General features: G+C 34.1%; 2 protein-coding genes across 6 annotated transcripts; one reads left to right on the top strand and one right to left on the bottom strand.

Annotated features, from left to right (window-relative positions):
- Nucleotides 1–1,460: 1,460 nt before the first annotated feature.
- Nucleotides 1,461–6,332, bottom strand: LOC7455974 (uncharacterized). 5 transcript variants are annotated; one of them, XR_002977877.2, is made up of 8 exons: nucleotides 5,920–6,332; nucleotides 5,769–5,840; nucleotides 5,613–5,700; nucleotides 4,815–4,947; nucleotides 4,587–4,625; nucleotides 3,645–3,796; nucleotides 3,183–3,298; nucleotides 1,461–3,094 (listed from the first exon to the last, which is right to left on the bottom strand). XR_002977877.2 is itself a non-coding variant. In XM_024585726.2 (6 exons), the coding sequence occupies exons 1-6, from the start codon at nucleotides 6,179–6,181 to the stop codon at nucleotides 3,716–3,718; spliced, it is 675 nt and encodes a 224-aa protein (XP_024441494.1). In that variant the 5' UTR covers nucleotides 6,182–6,332; the 3' UTR covers nucleotides 3,517–3,715. The 5 variants fall into 5 exon arrangements, 1 of the variants encoding a protein (XP_024441494.1); XR_002977878.2 differs by having other exon boundaries at nucleotides 1,461–2,968; XR_008057319.1 differs by having other exon boundaries at nucleotides 1,461–3,405.
- A 5,286-nt stretch (nucleotides 6,333–11,618) lies between these two features.
- On the top strand, nucleotides 11,619–13,492 carry LOC7468544 (cytochrome b561 and DOMON domain-containing protein At2g04850). The gene has a single exon (XM_002321127.4). The coding sequence runs from the start codon at nucleotides 12,050–12,052 to the stop codon at nucleotides 13,256–13,258; it is 1,209 nt and encodes a 402-aa protein (XP_002321163.1). The 5' UTR covers nucleotides 11,619–12,049; the 3' UTR covers nucleotides 13,259–13,492.
- Nucleotides 13,493–13,904: the final 412 nt, after the last annotated feature.

The raw sequence follows: 13,904 nt of genomic DNA, 5'->3' as shown, positions 1-13,904 counted from the left end.
TTCCTTTAGTATTAGGTTATTTTAGGAATTGTGCTTTATATTTTTTTTTATTTCCTTTATATTCTATTATATACTGATTTCATAGAATAAGTTTTTTTTCTTGATTTCAACTTTCAATGTTAGATCTATTAAAAGTGTGGTTTCATAATTTTTTTTATTTTCTTCCTATGAATTTATCCTAGTCTCATGACATAGGTCGTGGATTTAACATATTAACTCGAGTTGACTCGAGTCTGGTTTTTTAGGCCACTTTTTCTAATGAATTTTTTGTTCGACTACATCCTTCAATATTGACTTGATTGAAAATTGAGTTTTTTAATTTTTGTTATTTGCTTTTTAAAAAAAAAATTTTATTATTCAATATTAGGTTGTTTGGAAATTGAGCTTCGTAATTTTCTTCAATTTCCTGGGAGATTTTGGTGTGTTTTGAGGCTATTAGATGGTTTATCGAGGTGTTTATGGTATTTTTAGGTGAAAATTGTTTTAAAAAAATAGAATTTTCAACTAAAAAATACCCTCTGCTTTTATGAACACCATAATAATGATTGAAATCTGGAAATAACCCAGTAAATATGTTATTTGTTACCGTAGACAACATATTATTTCTTTTTTTATTATTATTATTTTTAATTTTATCATTTAATATTAAATTTTAAATTTTAAATTTTATCTTTTGATACTGAGTTGATTATAAATTAGTTTTTATATTTTTTTATTATATAATAAATAAATAAAATTAATTCAATTCAGTGGAGGCTTAACTTGACACTTTTTTTTTTCCTTGATTTATATTTTTTTGGACCTGCTGGACAGATCACGTCAGACCAAGTTCGAAGGATGAAAACTCATGCAAATTAAATTAGAATAAAGTAACTGAGAACATGAATTATATATAAATTAAGGGTGTCGCTTCATGCCAGCCAAACTTGCACTCCGCATCTTTGTATCTTTTTTCCTTATGCTAAGAACCTGTAAAACAAGAGGAAAGCAGGCCAACAGGAAGGAAGGGAAGCCAATGGTTTTTCAGAGTGGGGTGACCACTTCTAGATCGCCTGATTTTTAAATTAGCCGCCGCCGCCGCCACGAGGAGGAGGAGCTGGCTAAGCTTGGATGCCATTAATCAAAGCATTCTTATTATAAAACTCCACAAGTGGTGTAATTAACCTTTCTAGAGGAATGCCATCGTTTAAACCATTTCCTTGTATTTGCCTTGAAACAATTCATTTTCGCCAAAGCTTTCCAAATGAGAAAAGTTCAGACTTCAGACCAATTATTCACTCCAGTTCCACAAAATGAATCCCAGATTAAAGGAACTCGACCAAATTGACGGTCTATATTTTGAGGCACTGGATGTTTTCGTAGTTTAAAAATATTTTTGATAAGAAATAGTTTTATTTTTCTTTAATTTCATTTTTTTTAATGTTTTTATATCATTTTAATATTTTGATATCAAAAATAAATTTAAAAAAATAAAAAAATATTATTCTTGTATATTTCCAAGAATCCATTGCTGCAATGTCAAATGACTGCAATGTCAAATGGGATAAGCCAAGCCCCGGATACTTGATCAATGTGGTTAATTTGACTCCGCCGTTGGTGAAAAAATTACCTGCCTGGCTATTGGAGAATTTCAAACATGCCACACCTACTTTTTCGGCGCCTCCAAGTGACTTAACCTTTCCAGCCATTACATTTTCTTGACAGAAAATAACATCTGACGACTTTGCTCCTCCATGCGCAGACGTTAACGGGAACACAAAACTCCTCAATCAAACCTACTCTCTTAGTTTCTTCCTACCCTCTACCCTTCTAACTTGGCAAAGCGAAGAACGAGTTTCAATAATGGGAAGGAATTTTTTTCTGCAAGGATATATGATCCATTCAGGATAATCTAGAAGTTTGTAATGTTCCTGTCTTGTACATATTATCACCACTCAGCAACAAGTTTCCTGTCTATTTCTGGTCTGTTTATCAGAAAGGGTCCACTTTTATAGGCTAGGTCTTGTTGAATTAGTACTAACCATTAATTAGGTTGGAAATCGGACTGTTGCAGAACAGACGCAAGGAAATATTGTCATGCAAGAAGAAATAAAACTTGCATGACTCTAACCCTGATTTCTTTAGTCTTCTCAAGATTTGTGTGTTGTTCAGAAACAACATACGTAACCTGTCAACAACTCTTGACTTAAACTTCTCCAGCTTTACTTATAAATTGGATCACAGCCAGACTCATTCCAGCCAACCAATTAAGGCTCTTGTAATCCATAACAATCCACCTCCTGAAAATACTTGTTCTGAACTTCCGACTGTATCTTCTTCTCGCTGACTGCATCTCAGCCACTGGTGCAATTTTAGACCACTAGATTCATACTAGAGGGTCACTGCCTAGAACCGAAAGGGTGGATAGTTCGCGGATCGTCTGCAAGAAAACACAAACCCAGCTTGCCAAACTGGATTTCCTTCTTCTTAACTTTTCTGTGAAATATCTGTGAGACCACAGTACAATTAGAAATTGTGAAATCCTCTTCCCTTGAAATTAATTATAAACCTCAACACAAGAGTCTTTGGACATTCAACATCTTCATGGCTATTACCTCAACACCTGCATTGTTTATTAGCATACTTCTCTCCTTAGTCCTCATTTCTTCTGCTCAATCATGCTCAAAATACACCTTTCCAGGTAATCAAGCATTCAATTCTTGCATCGACCTCCCTTTCCTACAGGCCAATCTCCATTGGAACTACATTCCATCCACCAGAACTGTTCACATAGCATATAGAGCCAACCAAACTTCTACAGGATGGATTGCATGGGCAATCAATCCAAATGGTGCAGGCATGGTTGGATCACAAGCTCTTGTTGCCTTTCATAATTCTAATGGGAGCTTGACTGCCTATCCAACCCCAATAACTAGTTATACCACATCAATGCGACCAGGAGCTCTCAGCTTTCACGTGTCAAACATCTCTGCAACATATGCAGATAATCAGATGAGTATCTTCGCTGTGCTGGGCCCTCTACAAAATGGAACTGCTGTTAATCATGTCTGGCAAGCTGGGAATTCAGTTATAAATGACATCCCTTCGAGTCATGCTACAACAGGACCAAATATTCAATCAATGGGGACATTAAATTTTTTTTCAGGATAGAAGAAAATATTGGAGGGGGAAGCTTGAAACACCTGTGTATTCTAGCCTCCCTGTGTTCAACTAGTCCAAGTACATCTGCAGGTTTCCAGATTTAGTCATTTATTCCATCGCACTGTCATTATGAGCACATGTTTTCAGGTCTTCGTCTCTGCATAATAAATAGTGAAATCATGTATCTGGCAAATCCTAGTAGGTTCACTATTCCAAGTATCATGAACGCTTCCGTTTTCCAAGTACTCTACAATTCTCTGAATACTACAAATAGGACATTTAAAATTTTATCCAAGTATCACTTTAGTTTTAAGAAAGAGAGGAAAAAAAAACAGCAAAAGAAAAAAAAATGTTCACACCATTATGATACCTGGGTTACAAAATAAATTTTTATATACATTCCCCCTAAAAGAGGGAAACAAACTTAAGAGATGCATGATAATTTCAATGTCATTGTATAGTCAAAATGAGAGCTCTTAACTTGTCAACACAAAATTACTTACCTAGTTAAAGTTCTACACAGTAGTAATACAATATGACAGTTGGACAATTTTTGAAAACTACTCGTGTGTGGTTACACATGTGTAACCACATTATCAATCAATTTCAGTAATTCCTCACACTTAGGCTGTGTCATTGGTAATTCCAGTGTCACCTGCCAAAATTGTTAGGAAAGAACTTTTAGTAGATATCGTATTGATGTAAAAGATTTAACAGATATAATACACGAAGTGCAAAGATAAGACCCATAGCTTGGGGTAATCACATGGGAGTAGGTTCAAGTCCTGAGATGTCAAAACACTTCATGAAAAAGAGTTAAAATGGTTGGATTATCCTCAATTCTTCTATTCAGAGCCCCCATTTCACTGGGATCGTAAGTGGATGATGGCATTTTTAAGCATAGAGCAGAGGATCTAAGCCAATAGCTACATTAGACTATTCTAAACAATTGGAGAAGGCTATTCTCTTGAAGGTTAGGAAATGCAAGGTCAGTTTTGATAAAATAGTCTACCTTACAATTCAGCAAACAAAGTGCTGTAATCTTCTCATTAGACGTTAGCACGCTGCCTGAAAGAACAAAACCAGGCACCTATTGAATCCAGTTTAGGACAAAGGATGCCTGTTTCAACTTTCAATAAGCATTAACCACCTCATTTAGTTAAATTAAATGGTAAGTTCATGGAATCAACCTATTTTAATTTTTAAATACATTTGACTCCATAGTGTTCACCTATCCTTTTCTTTTGGCATGAAATGAATTGATGAGAAGTTAATCAACTGCACAGGCTGAAGATTAAGCAGCAAACAAAATTATTTGATTTCAGAGTGGTCCACTCCAGACCATCTCATGCTAGATATCAATGACAAGAATGCCCTTGATTACTTCAAGAAATCAAGACTGTGATAGCTTCAACAGCTGCATAAACCAAAGTAAAAAATCTCACCTCTTTGAAGATTTCACTGCGAGAAGTCTCCTGAAAACCCTACACCAGACATGAAGAACTTCTGTCAGCCTAACAGAGACTTGATGAAAGAGCAAGAGCATGAGCATAAATAACAACCGCTAGCCCTTTAAAACCACATACAAGAGTCTGGAATTTGTCCATCTAAATATGGACTGTATACATGCAGAAAACAAAACTTCATGAGCATATTGAGAGAGAGAGAGAGACCAAATTACAAAACATATTAAGAGATGATCCATTTGATTCTCCAATTTTAGCACGGAATACATGGATCCCAAGGTCCCGAACAGCATAGGCCATCATCATCAACACAGATTCCTTCCCGAGTCCTTTTCCACGACTATGCTAGAAAAAGAAAGACCATAAGAAATGAGGATGAAAGAACTGCATAAACAACTAACTCACTTTGCACCCATCAAGAAGAAAGTACAGAGAAGAGTTGAAAGAATGTGTTTTATTTGGAATATTCTAAATTGATTGCCTAATAACATCTCCTGCATAAGATTTACCATTCATTGCCTAATTAATAATAGATAACAACGTGACAACAGGAGCCGGACTTGCCAAGGGTTAAATCTGAGCTATAACATCTTCTCTGGTTCTCAAAGAAAAATGAAATAAGAAAGACAACAAAAAAGAAAGAAAAGAAAATGTCCTGAGAAGACCTAGCTGTGATACACATGCTATCCCACTTCACTACTCTTGACTTTGCACACTCTAGAGAGATTTTTAAGCATAGTACTCTTCTACTTTTCACAAAGATATAACTGAACCATAAGAAAATCACGAAACTTCTGACTAAATTATAAATTAACTGGGAAATTAAGGTTTATTCCAAAAATTGTGAGAGCTCTCTACTTGACAAAGGTATATTATATTCCAATACATTTTTGCTATTGGTAAATCAAAACGAATTCCATATTTCCTTCATTGCAACTTAAGAATAGTAGATTCAATGGGATGACTGCAGCTACTGTGAAGAAGCAAGAAAAATAATAGAAATACCTCTTTGGTTCAGCTATCATTATCTCGATCTCGGCCACTTGAGGATCATCCACATCATTCATGAATATATTTACATCGCCTACCATAGCTGCAAATGGGTAAACTATTAATCCCTTGAAAAGAAAAACATTTAAAAAAAAAACCATGAAGGAAAACCTTCGACATGAGGATCTCCATGAACAAAACCAGCTTGTATCATTTCCTTATCCAGTACAATAAAAGTCCTTTCTGCAAACAACAATAATCAAAAGAAAGATCACAGTAAATATAGTTATTGAAGCAGAAAAGAGAGAGAGGGAGAGAATACTGAGGGGGTCTTGGGTCCAAGAGAGCTGCATCTGATACTCGTCTTGAAGGGATAAGAGCTCAGAGCCGGTGGCTTGGAGAAGAAAGGGGTCTTGCATCCAGTGGTGATACTTTGGGACGTGGGCCTCCATGTAGGGCACAAGTATCACCTTCTCTCCTTCCAAGCTTACTCCTCTCATTTCCTCACTCTTACTTTGCAGCCCACCACCGATTATGCTTTGCTGCAAATCACACTCTCCTCTTTTTGCTGCCTTACTCTCCATCCCTCCAAGAGATCTCGTGTTCTTGAATACTTGTTAGCAATAAAATTAGGAATTGCAACGAGCAATTACAAAAAGGATTAAATTGTAACCATATATAAAATTACAGGGACCCTGTATGTAATTTTAAAAATAAGGGATCAGCTAGTTGTTTCTCTAAGAACTCAGGGACTGAATAAGCGGTTTTTAAAAATAATTTTTTAAAAATAAAAATATATTATTTTAATATATTTTCAAGTAAAAAGCATTTTGAAAAGCAACCGCAATCATGCATGTATTTTGCTGCACATAATTTCAACCATAATTTTTAACAAACATGTATCTAAATACAACTAACATCAGCTAACCACACTTTTTAAAACTTATTTTTTTCAAACCACAACCATAAAAACTACCTCAAAAACAAACACACTCAATTCACTGCTATTACCTGGGTAAATATCCGGTCCAAAATATTGCACCAATAATTACATCATCATATTTAAGTATTCCAATTTTTTTTTCTCTCGAAATTATACTTTATATTTTTATCAAATTAAAAATTAATTTATCCTTATATATAATATAACACAAATATGCAATTTATCATCGTATATAATATAACATAAATATGCTGAAGATATGTTAATTTCTTTTTTCAATTTTTTCAATATAACATAAATATGCAATTTTCCTAAACAAGAAGGCAGATGCTTAGCTCGAGAATTCATTAAAACTCATGATTCCATTACATGGGATCCAAACACAATGCAAGTTAATTACAAACAGGGAATGGTGTTTAAGAAAGATAAATCACTTTTTATAAATCCCTGTGATGATTGTTCATTCTACGATATGACTAGAGTAAAAATCCAGTTAGATAAATGTAATGTGGGTAATGTTTGGTTACAGTTCTAGAATAAAAAAGATAAAGATAATAAAAATAAAAATAATTTTGGTTGAAAAAAGAGAATCATGAAAATAAAATGATTTTTAGAATTAATTTTTTGTATATCTAAATCAGAAGGTACAAAATGAATGTCTTCAAAGACTAGTTTTTATTTTTTATTCATAAAATATTTTTGTAAAAAACTTTTAATTCTAAAATTGTCCAACTAAAACATGTAAGGATAAAAATTGATATTATTATAGTTTTAAAACCTAACTCGAGAGGTCAATCTAGGACAATACTCTTATCATTGGTCAAGATGGTCAACCTAGGACAAGGCACAAGTCAAGTTGACTATCAACTTAGGTTAATGTAATGATAAAAAATAATTATTATCATGATTTTAAAATTCAACTTTAAGTTTGACCCGAGATAAAGCCCGAGTCATGAGTTGTTTAGGTCATGATTATTTTATTTGAAAAAAAAAAAACATAAACAACATGTGGTTTGTTTGAAAATAATATTAATAGTGGTACTTAAATTCTCGACCTCGTGGCTTGAACTTGCATATTAGCCGACAGACCTATGATAATGAATTGTTATAAAATGATTAAAAAAATATATTAAAGTGTTTCATCGCTCATACCATAAAAAAAAAATCTAGTTCTTTTAGAATGTTTAAGTAATTGAATTAGACATTATCATCTATTTGAAAAATATACATCCTTAAAATGATGGATTGTTTGATCAATGGTAATATTTATACATTAGGAATTGGCCCGTGTTATAATGTGGATCCGTATTTTTCCCCGTAAAAAAAATATTTGGGTGCCACAATCATATTTTAAAGAAAAAAGAGAAATCAAAGACTTGAATTATAGCACCGACTCCATTTAATAAGTTAGTTTTATTTTAATTAAAAGATAAAAAAATATGTAATGATATTAATTGGACAATTAAAAAAAATGATCACGATACCTTGAAAAACAAATATATGGAAACATGAAATTAAAAAAAAAAGGGACAAAAAAATTGAACCAAGTCAACAAATGCTAAAGAACGAAATAGAAGAAAAATAACTAATTAAAGGATCTAAAATAAAAATTAAAAAAATAAGGATGAAAATATAAATAAAAAACAAATTAGAGGGCAGCTAAAGTTTTTTTATTGGAGGGTTAAATTGAAAAAAAAATAACTTAAACAAAAAGAAAAAAAAAATAAAAGAATGAAAAAAAAATTAAAAAAAAAACACACACCATAAACTTGAATTGAAAGATAAGATTAAAAATCAATAAAATTTTATAAACAAATTAAGAATAAAAAATTAAAAATTAAAAAAACAAAGAACAAGTAAAAAACAATATATCAACAAAAGGAAGGGGAAATAAGAATAAAAATGAAAGACGTGGAACTGATTACCATCATAGTTATAAAACCCGACTCGGTCATTGACCCGATAAAGTGACTGGGTAACGGATCTTGTTGGTCAACCCGAGTAAAACACCAAGACACACATTAATATAGTTGTTTTGACATAAAATATCACGTTAACATATATGCTAGCATAATTATCAAGAAAATATCACATTAATACATGTACTAGCATAATTAATTAGCATCAATAGATTAGAATGTGCATTTGTCTTCAAATAAACAAATCTTTAACATAATTTAAAGATGTTAAAAATAAAGATAATAAAATAACAAGTTGTTTTAGAAATAAATAAAGTAACATGAAAATTCAAAAGCATTTGAAGACGAACATCCGGAAGACATTTGCGACATTGTTCCACTTCTCCTTTCGCTCCAGCTATATGTTGCTTGAATCGATTAATGCCTCCACCCGCAAAAACTTTGGCACAATATAAGCACACTAATTTGGTTTTCTTACATCCCACTCTAAGTTCAGGAGCTTCTCTGCAATGACCCCATGCCAAATCTGTTTTTCCTCATATACCAATTGATGATGATATGGAAATTGAAGGTTCAGATGAATGAGCAGTTGAAAGATCACTACTTGGAGTGCTACCATGTTGAGAAGACATTTTAAAAAACTGTAGTAAACCAAATCAATTCTAAATAACTAAGCACCCACATAAATTATACTAAGAATTTAAATATGTAATACTATTTAATTCACAAATCAATTCTTATAATCTATGGCAAGTAATACTATTTAATTCACAAATCAATCAAAAGCTAAGCAATATGATTTGGTTTGACTCCACCCGAACAACCGTTGTGGTAAAGAATGGTTTTTGTTACAAAATACAGTTAAATTCTTGCTGCTACAACAGATCACTTCACAATCTTTGTAGCTACTTTAATTACCTTGGAAATTATTATAGCAGCAATGTTCTCTTAACAGCAATGTTTTATAGTAAGTTATAATACGGAACACTTTTAACTACAACTGCAAGTAAAGGCTTGCCACTTGAATAAAAAGAAAGATCTCAAATCCTCTCGTCTCAGTAAAGAACTAAAGCTAATAGTTAGGAACAATTGCTAAGAGAAATATTATAACAGCAGATAAAGCTAATAGTTAGGGCCTAAAGCTGTCTTCTCAAGATAAATTATTGACAGATAAATTGGAATCTTGGCACCAAGATTGCTAGAATTTTGAGAGGATACACCGAGTGAGAGAAGTTATTTATTTTCATAACAGCAGAGCATACCTTAACTTGTTTTGAGAGAGAAGGCCTCTAAGCAAACCCGACTAGCAAACTGAACCAGAAAAGCAAGCTCCCAACACAACTGGCTGAAGCAAGATAGAAGAAGTCAACAATAAAACCATCATAATATTGTTACTAACCCAAGGGACAAGGGAGATCTGGATGGAGAAAGAGAAATATTCACCTCAATCACGATATTCTCTACTTGTAGAAGCTGGATGGGATCAATTCACCAGTGGTGCCTTTGGATTGATTCACCAGTGATAAATATTAACCTCAATCATGATATTTCTTCTTCTGCTCGAACAAAAATTAGAGCAGAGTTAAATGTTCTTCTGCTCGAACGACTTTTACTGTGAGTAAAGATTAGATGTATGTATATGTTGGGTCTCACTCGGGTTTGCCCGGGTTGACCGGGTCATGGGTCGACCTGCCGGATCGACCGGGTCTGGCCAATTTTTTACATTCACCGGTCTTTTGAGAAACCTGGATCGGTCCAGCCCCCGGGTCGACCCACTAGACCGGTCCGGGTTTTAGAACTATGATTACCATTACTATTCCTAGTTGTGATGATAGGAAATTATTATCTTGAAAAAGATATAAATATTAGGGGTGATCATTTTCGGTTCGGTTCGGTTTTTATTTAAAAAAATAACCAAAATAAAATTTTGAAAAACTGAAAATTTTGAACCGGAATCGGTTCAAACCGACCAGTTTCGGTTCGGTTTTTTAACATAAAAACCGGAAAAACCTATATTCAAACCGACCGGGTTTTTTTAACAATCTTCTCTATAGCTTCTCCAGCTTCCCTCTTGTTCTTCCCTACAAACCCTACAATTTCAAAAGTCCAATTACTCAACAAACAACAAATCTCAAACATGTAATAACTGCAAGCAGATAAAATACAGCAAAGAACCATTCCATTATTCTAAATCCATCTTCAGTAACCATAAAATCGTCTCCACGCATTATAAAATGGTTATGAAAGAAACTAAACGACCAATATAAAAGTTAAACAAAAAACAGACTTTTAAAGTAAAGAGCTCTATATAAACAACATAGCACAGTAACCCATGATGTACAAAGCTTTAATCTTTCTTCTCAGCCTTAGCAGGAATTACATCAGGAGCTGCGTCAACCTTAAAAAAGAAAAAAAAAAGGACCCAAAACCGCGATGAGAGGAAACAAACATTGAAGCCGTGAAGATGAAGATTTGAAGCATACACTAAACCAGTCCTTGGGTTGTTAGATTTGAAGATGAAGATTGAAGCCTTGTTGAAGTTTTGTTAGATGACTAGAAGTCTAGATCTGGCCATAAAGTTTTGTAAAGTGATGGAGAATTAATTTTTTATCAGGTCGAGAGTGAGAGAGGTTTAGATTTGAGAAGAGAGGTTTAGCTTTGAGAAGAGAGGTGAAGAGAGGTTTAGATTTGAGAAGAGAGGTTTAGATTTGGGGGGGGGGGGGGGGGCGGGGCGGCTAGATGCAAGGGAATGCTAGGGTTAAAAGTTTAGAAATGGCTTTTATAGTATTTTTTTTACTGAACCGGTTCGGTTCGGTTCGGTTTTTTCGGTTTCAGGCTTATCAAACCGAAACCGAACCGGTCGGTTTTTTAAAAATTCTTATCGGTTTTTTTCACGGTTCGGTTTTTTCGGTTATTTTTTTTCCGGTTTTCTCGGTTTAATCAGTTTTTCAGTTTTTTTACTCACCCCTAATAAATATCCTTTAACCAAAGGCTTTTATCTTTGATTTAAATGGCATTTAAGTAATTTTACTGGACATTAAAATACATATATATCTAAGGGCATTTTAGTATTCGTACTTTTCATATAAAACAAAACGACCCTATCACCCTTCCGACAGTTACTTGCTCAGACCTGTGAAGTGTAGCAAGCAATTCAAGAATCAAGATTTTTTCACTTATAATGGCTTAGCTTCAAAGCCAAGCAGCAGACTCTAAGGCTCCTGGAGAAAATTATTCAAGAAAATGATAGGAACTCTGTATACCATCCACAAAATGATGGCACACTACAGAGTCGACTCACCATTACGTATCCACTACTCATAAACAAACAAATGCTAGACTCTCTTTTTCTTATATCCACCGAATTATCACTCGAAACTGCCTTTCCTTCAAAGTTAAGCACCGCAGGAAACTCCACAGTAGTGATTCTCATAGTTTATTTTTACTCATCATGATAACGTTCTACCACTCTTTCCTGAAAATAACATCATACACCTAACACACAAGTGTTAACAAAAGAGAGCTTGCTGCTGCCTCGATCCTTCAAGCCTGTGCCATCCCTTTGTCTTGTTCATCATTCTTCCACCGAAATGCCTCTCTTGTTCGCCCTTGTCCTCTTCCTTTTCTCCTTTCATGTTCGAACTGCATTTTCTGCTCATTGCAGCATCACCACACCCACTAAGACCTTTGAAAAATGCATGACACTCCCTACCCAGCAAGCCTCGATAGCTTGGACATTTCATGCCCACAATGCCACCCTAGACCTTGTATTTTCTGGTACCTTCATCTCTCCTTCCGGTTGGGTAGGGTGGGGAATCAATCCTTCCTCTGCTGAAATGACCGGTACTCGTGCTCTGATTGCCTTTCCAGACCCCAATTCAGGTCAGCTAGTCCTTTTACCTTTTATTTTAGACCCAACAGTAAAGCTTCAAAAATCACCACCCCTCTCTCGCCCTCTAGATATCCACCTTCTATCCTCCTCTGCCACCCTCTATGGTGGCAAAATGGCCACTATACACAATGGTGCCGCCATTCAAGTTTATGCCACATTAAAACTTGTACCAAACAAGACCAAAATTCACTTCGTGTGGAACCGTGGACTATACGTTCAAGGTTACTCCCCAGCTATCCATCCGACGACCTCCAATGACCTATCTTCCATTGCCACCATCGATGTCTTGTCTGGTTTCAGTGCTGCCCATAGAGATGATACCAGGACATTAAAGATAGCACATGGAATCTTAAATGCTATCTCATGGGGTGTCTTACTCCCAATTGGAGCTGCGACTGCAAGATATTTGAGGCACATACAAGCACTAGGGCCAACATGGTTTTATGTACATGCAGGGATACAACTTTGTGCTTTTATCATAGGAACTGTAGGGTTTGCCATTGGAATTAGACTTGGGGAATTATCACCGGGAGTGGTTTATGGGCTACACAGGAAGCTTGGTTTCGCAGCATTTTCCTTTGGGGCTTTGCAAACACTAGCACTGTTGTTTAGGCCTAAGACCACTAATAAGTTTAGGAAGTACTGGAAATCTTACCACCATTTTGTAGGGTATGCTTGTGTGGTGCTAGGAGTTGTGAATGTTTTTCAAGGATTTGAAGTAATGGGAGAGAGCAGGTCTTATGCAAAGTTAGGATATTGTCTGTGCCTATCAACATTGATAGGAGTTTGTATAGCTTTGGAAGTGAATTCTTGGGTGGTTTTTTGCAGAAAATCGAAAGAAGAGAAGCTGAGAAGAGAAGGATTGATTAGCTGTGGGTCTGGAAAAGGAAGTGGGATCCATGGTTAAGAAATTAACCTCTGAATTCCATAAAAAAAGAAAAGAAGAAGAAGAAGAAGACTATATATATAGCGATTGGGATTTTGAATGGTGCTTTTTGCAGGCCAAAAATTTGTTCGTTTTTCTTTTTGCGTCATCTAGGTGTACATTAATTATTTTCGAGCCTTTTAAGAATGCTCTGCTCTTGTGTTTTATATTTTTCATCGGTTTATGAAAGAAAATAATTCATTTTTGGTGGTGTTATTCTCACTCCATTTTTTTATTCTTATTTCATCATTTTTATATAATAATTAATATGATATATATATATATATATATATATATTGTGTTTTAAATTCTGAAATTAATTATTCCTATTTATATATACAGAAGTATTAACAATCCAAATTAATTTTTTATTAGTTCAAAACATATTTTATATTACACTTATTCAATCCGAATATGCCTATACATTAATAATTGAAAAACACTAAGGATGCAAATGTCATATAATTCAACTATTTTAATATCATAAAAAGCTAAATAATTCAAGGGGAATTGATAAGAATTGATCAATATTTAGACAGTTTTTTTCTAAGTTTAATTTTTAATAAACAAAATATATAATATAAATATTAAATTAAAGCTTTTAAAATGAGTTTTTAATTGATTTAAT

Source organism: Populus trichocarpa, chromosome 14 (assembly GCF_000002775.5).
Source record: "Populus trichocarpa isolate Nisqually-1 chromosome 14, P.trichocarpa_v4.1, whole genome shotgun sequence".
Taxonomy (NCBI): domain Eukaryota; kingdom Viridiplantae; phylum Streptophyta; class Magnoliopsida; order Malpighiales; family Salicaceae; genus Populus; species Populus trichocarpa.
Note: the sequence above shows the minus strand (reverse complement) of the source record. Positions and strands in the feature narration are given on the sequence as shown.